The sequence below is a fragment of the Gigantopelta aegis genome, chromosome 6, assembly GCF_016097555.1.
Source record: "Gigantopelta aegis isolate Gae_Host chromosome 6, Gae_host_genome, whole genome shotgun sequence".
NCBI classification, from domain to species: domain Eukaryota; kingdom Metazoa; phylum Mollusca; class Gastropoda; order Neomphalida; family Peltospiridae; genus Gigantopelta; species Gigantopelta aegis.
Genome location: NC_054704.1, coordinates 28,875,724 through 28,882,110, shown reverse-complemented (window position 1 = coordinate 28,882,110; position 6,387 = coordinate 28,875,724). Strand labels below are relative to the sequence as shown.

Below are 6,387 nucleotides of genomic sequence, written 5' to 3'. Positions count from 1 at the left end.
CAACCCCCCTCGGCACACACAACCAACCGGTTGGAGCCCGAGGAAGCCGTGTCAGACATTAACCCCCTGTGTAAATCACCCAAAAGACCTCATATGACAGAGTAAAACAAAATTACAAATTAATAAACAAATTGCCAATTTGCCAATTTTTTTTACTACAGAACTCGAACACGACTGCAGAATAAAAAAACGAGGATATACGGTCTACCCATGCGTGGGTGTAGGTTATACATCCGGCAAGGGGAGATAATTCTGCAGTGGAGGTTATAACTCGGGGTCATATAACGTTGTTGTGCTAGTACAGTAAGTTGAATAAGACTATTAGATATAAAAGCATTGTGTTTTTATCACAAACTAAAAAAAAGAGACAAACATGCTTGGTGTTGGACGTATAATTTTTTTGGTGTTGGATGTATATTTGCCAGTACCTGTATGTATGACTATCATGAGAGAACCAGACAATATTCATTATTCTAAAGCTAAATACATATAAAATAGGGGCGACTGTAGCAGCTCCCCCCCCCCCCCCCCCCCCGCCCATAACTAGGGACTTAACAAGGTGCACGTGACATTGTACTATTTCTGCATTTATTTGTGATAAGACCAGCGTCGTGGCAGACCATCGGTCTACAGGCTGGTAGGTACTGGGTTCGGATCCCGGTCAAGGCATGGGATTTTTAATCCAGATACCGACTCCAAACCCTGAGTGAGTGCTCCGCAAGGCTCAATGGGTAGGTGTAAACCACTTGCACCGACCAATAATCCATATCTAGTTCAACAAAGGCCATGGTTTGTGCTATCCTGCCTGTGGGAAGCGCAAATAAAAGATCCCTTGCTGCCTGTCATAAAAGAGTAGCATATGTGGTGACAGGTTTCCTCTAAAAAACAGTGTCAGAATGACCACATGTTTGACGTCCAATAGCCGATAAGATAAAAAATCAATGTGCTCTAATGGCATCGTTAAATAAAACAAACTTTACTTTTATTTGTGATAAGTAACTTTATATTTATTAATTCTACACATAATCATTGCATACATGTAATTAACTCAGGAATATTAAAACAGTAAAGTGCTGCCACTGAATGTAAATAGTGGTTTCCTCAAATGTGCCGTCACATTGAACAAGTTGGTCATGATCATCTACAAATTTTCCATTTTGTAAAATCTGGCAGTAAATACAATTACTGGGTTTGTTATGTTCTTTTTATGGACATGAACAGTTAGTTGCATGTTTAATTTTTACATTTTAAAACAATTAATACTTTTGGTAGGAAGCTACCCATTGCACACTTTGATAAACACTCCTTTAATCCAATTATATGGATAACAATTAATACTGATGATCATAATTGGCTCTAGTTATAAAAATGTGTGCCAATATTACACTGCCATTGCATAAATATCAATATTTTTGCCTGAAAATGGGAAAGAATAAACAAGCTTTATGGTATCGGATGTACACTATAACAGCACCACCATAGCATGGTAATTGTTACATATTCAGTAATTGTTTTTACATTTATTAATAAACCATATAAAATTAACATTGCATATCAGTAACAGTTATATTTCACAACAAGTTAGCAAAAGTGGAGATTAAAAATTTTAATATTTTGGGGTTGAACAAACACAAGTAACACACATGTAAAAACTGCATGAAATATATTTTCATATTTTTTATATCCATGATGTATGTCAAATAACAAAGGAAATGTCTGCGATTATTTATGTATAAAGATTTATATTTCTACTCTTATGTATAAAAAATATTGCTGCATTCATGGTTGATGCATTAGTTGCATATTTAGTGACTAAAACACATCTACTTAAAAAGGATTAATGTAATATTTGACACTAGAGATAATAACCTTTCAAACGATTCCAAACTCGCTTCATTAGAACGTTTTTAAAAATGACATGTTGGTTTACCTGACCACGGAATTGCTCATATTATATTTACAAAATTTCAAATACAAAACTGGTGAAGCCATGACAGCTTATTAAGTGTCCATTGTTCTTGTAAACTTAAAAAACCAAACTTGTCTTAAACATTACACCTCAAAATGATGTTCATCTTAAAACTGAAGGGTACTTCTGCATGTGGGCATTTTTTCTATATTATATTGAGTCAGGTGGGCAGTTTGTAGCCCACCTGGCAGGCATTTTACGTGGGCTATGGTGGGTGCAGGCAATAGCACACCTTAAAACACAAGACCTGACATTTGAAGCATATCCTGTTCCATGTATGGTCCTGCTATCTATGTCATGCACTGGAAACCAAAATACTCTAGCCAGATGACTGTCCCAGGATGAAAGGTAATTAAAGGTTGTAAGACAAAAGAAAGATGATTTTGGTAACAAAAAATGGCAGTAAAGAGCTAGGACTAGAAATGGGGTGGGATAAACAGTTGATCAACAGTAGATTGGTATTTTGGTATTAAAGACTGCCAAAACCAGTTAAAATGTTTTAATCATCAATTCTTCATTAAATTGGTCAGTATACATTAAACCGGAATAAATTGCACCGTCAGGTCACAACAATGAATTATTTATTGGGTCTAAATAAAATATTCTTAGATACCCTGAATAAACTGGTGCACTACAGATCACCTATCTTTGGAGATAGCCATATGGAGCTTTTAGATTTGCGGCTGTTATTGTCTATTTGATACCCAAAAATGTTACATTTTCAAAAATGACATTTGCAGGATCAAATAGATAACACCACCTGCAAATCTAAAAACTCAATATGGTTATCTCCTAAGAATTATCAAAGATAGGTCCATTGTATACTGAATCATCTACGGAACGAACTGTATATTTGGTATTTCTTGAAAAAAATATCTGGCTACAGTAACTGTAGGCCCTTGAACTATCAACATGGCCTGTTCCAACTCCTAATGACGTCATTAGCTTTCCGGGTGTTATATTCATTTGATCCCGGAAAAAGAATGTCATTAACCAATCACAATACAGAACACACTCGCCATCAGTTTACAATTCACAATTAATGCTCAGCAGTTATCAACAACCAACTACTAATATATGCATACTGAGTTGTTTTATTTGTTGTGATATATATAAAAATGTAACTTACATACATAAAAACACAATGTCTACATTATCCAGTGTGCATGGCATGAATAGGGATAGCACTGAAACAATGTGTACCCTTGCTCATATTCATAACTCATCATTACAAATTGTATAATTTTATGAATCTATTCATGTTGATTTCATTAACATATTAGTATACGGAGTCAAAATAAAAAACTTCACAATCTAAAATTTGAATAAAGTCAATGAGTGTTGAAAGCGGGCATTTTTCAGGAATAAATATTGTAAAAATCAACTGAAGCCCATCACAGCCCACGTGATCCGATCCATAGCACATGCACAGCACCATTGAGGCAAAAGTGGTTTTACACATGCTACTAGTCACGTGACTACAATAGCACACGTTTTCATAATTACTTGCTCACAGTAGTCGGACAACGAAAAAAACAAATTCAAAAAATATTTGTTATGACATGTTTTGATGCCATGCCTCACAAATATGCAACGTGAATGTGCCGTCGGCATGTTGCCCATAGGAACGTCAGTAGCTGACGTTGCAAGGGCGTTGGGTTGCAGTCAACGGGCAATTTATGATCTGCGGACACGAGTACAACAAACGGGCACCACAGCTGATCGCCCCGACCGGGTAGACCACGTGTGACGTCACAGGCAGATGACCGTCATATTGTGTTACGTCACCTCCGCAACCATTTCATGACAGCTGCAGCAACCAGTAATAATCTTTTCAGATGTAGTGTCTGCGCAAATGATCTGAAATCGATTGTGAACTGCTCACCTCCATGCACAGCACGGCACCCATATGTTGGACCCATTTTGACCCAATTTCATCGACGTCAACATCAACTGTGGGCACAATGCCACTTGCGATGGACTCAGAGGGAATGGAATAGAGTCGTGTTTAGCGATGAATCAAGATTCACACTGATTTGCCAATAGCAGGCAGAGGGTTTGGAGACGACGTGGTGAACGTCATGCACAGTTTTGTGTCAGTGAAGTTGACAGACAAATTCGGAATTGGAAGTGTAATGGTATCATAGTTTAGGTCATTCTGAGGTCACTAAAGGTCATCACTATAAACCTGTTCAAGGCACTAATTGAAATAATGTGTCACTGTATACTGTCTTTAAAATACTGGCATGTAGTATGTTAAAAGAAAGGAAACCATGTACACTACATTAGAACATCAGTAAATATTTGTTTTATTAAAGGGGGGTGGGTGTGAAATATAACTACTAAATGTTATATCATTTGGTCAAATTAACCACATTATAGCAAATTAACGCCGTAAATTATGGCGTTAATGTGCCGTAAAATAGGGCATTATAACGCTGTAATACGGCGTTATAATGCCCTATTACAGCATTAAAATGCCATACTAAAAGTAGTGATTTATTTGTTTGGGCAGAAATCAGCCTTCGTAACTAAGTGACAATTAATGCAAGTTTCGCGCCAAAATTTAAACTGTACATTGCGGATGTCTCGTAGCTCATTGTAACGTCATTTAAATTTACGTGCGACGTACATCAATTGCTGACCCAATTCGTAGAAAAATAACGTGTAGTAGGTCTCGACATCAGATTCTGCTTACTTCAGCTTTATGGCATGTTTGCAGTTGGTTTGTAATAAATAAAATACTAAACTAGCTTACCTGTCATACCATTTTTATGAAACTCGCTCATCCAATACCAAAACTATTCACTTGTTTCATAAAAATGGTATGACAGGCAAGCTCGTTTAGTATTCTATATATATATATATATATATATATATATATATATTATATATATATATATATATATATAAAACATGCACATTTGTTGATGTCATTATCCGTAGTACATCATGTACACTCTCATATATAATATACATATATACAGATTCAGCTTTCCATTTTTCTTATGGCTCAGAACTCTTCCTTAATCTTCAGAGATGTTTTCAAAACCTATTACCTGAAAAATTTAAATAAAAGTTGTTAGTTTCAGATTGTCAACTGCCAGCAGAAATTTGGCAAAAATCGACGGTTGCACTGTAATTTCCCCAACTCCCGACTTACTACGGGTGCTCAGATTAACAACTGGTTATATGGAGAGACTAGCAACTTTCTGCTGGGAGTTGGTAGTCTGAGAGCGTAGCACAATGCTCATTTACTTTTAGGTTGTATTCCCTTCAACATTTAAATACTTCAGTGACAAATATTCTGTAGTGTTAGGAAGTGGTTAGAATAAAAGCAATCATCAGCTTTCACCTGCTGACCAGCTTTCGATTACACAATTGGTTAGAATACATACAAAGATGGTAACAATTTTAACCATTAGGACTATGCACCTATTACCATGTTCATTAGGAAAGACCAGGAAGTTCGTTTAAAGGGACATACCCTAGTTTCTAAACACTAAGATATATTTTTGACTATTATAGCTGTTTTTGATAACTGAAATCATACTTTACTTACATTTTATGGTTTAGATTATCAATTTCCGTACATTCGAAGTGTCTTTGGTCATCCTGGTGTTTTTAATATCACAAAATGCATTTCTCATATTGTTAATAACGCACATGCGTCTGAGAAGTAACAGTTATGGAGTCGAGTTTTAGTCCGTTTTCAGAAGGTATTTCACCATTTTAAAGTCACAGACTCATGTTTCACTCAATTGTAACTTTATCCAAATGTGTTTCAGGTTTGTAGATTAACTAAACTTAGTGTTAATTTTCACGGGTTGAAACTAGGGTATGTCCCTTTAAGACAAGCCTCTTTGCTGCAGCCTTCAAGCTAGCCACGTTTGCATTCTTATGGATAGGGGCAATAACAGCTGCAACATGAGGAAATAATTTAAACAGGACAGCAATGGTATGTGTCTTAAGATTTATTTTCAGGTCTTGAGGACAATGGCCCTATCAGTTAAAATGACTCAAAAGAAAGTCTAAACACCAAATTCAGTTTCTCTAATGCACATCAATGCAAACTTTAACACTTTAGCAGACCTCTGAAAACTGCAAAATTGTCTGAATTTCATCATTTTCAAACTTATTTTTTGTTTGTGCATTAAATTTAGGACATCAATTACATTGACATAATGGGTTGCACAAACATAATTTAAAAAATGGGCCACGTGAATTTATTTTTGCATAACCTATTTTTGATTCTGAGACACCTACATTAAACCAGAACTGGATTCCAAGAGGCAACCATTCACACCAGCTCTTTAAATATATGCAGTTATGACACAATTGTGGTTGTCTTTATAAAACATCACAATGTTCACATTACTGGAACTGAATTGAAATGAAAAGAGCTAGAATTGAATACT

General features: G+C 35.8%; 1 protein-coding gene across 1 annotated transcript in view; it reads right to left on the bottom strand.

Annotated features, from left to right (window-relative positions):
* Positions 1-980: 980 nt before the first annotated feature.
* Positions 981-6,387, bottom strand: part of LOC121374860 (hyaluronan mediated motility receptor-like) — a 34,884-nt gene continuing 29,477 nt past the window's right edge. The window contains exon 19 of the mRNA XM_041501967.1: positions 981-5,028. Coding sequence (XP_041357901.1) covers positions 5,015-5,028 — 14 coding nt within the window. The 3' untranslated portion in view covers positions 981-5,014. The remainder of the gene's footprint in view (positions 5,029-6,387) is intronic.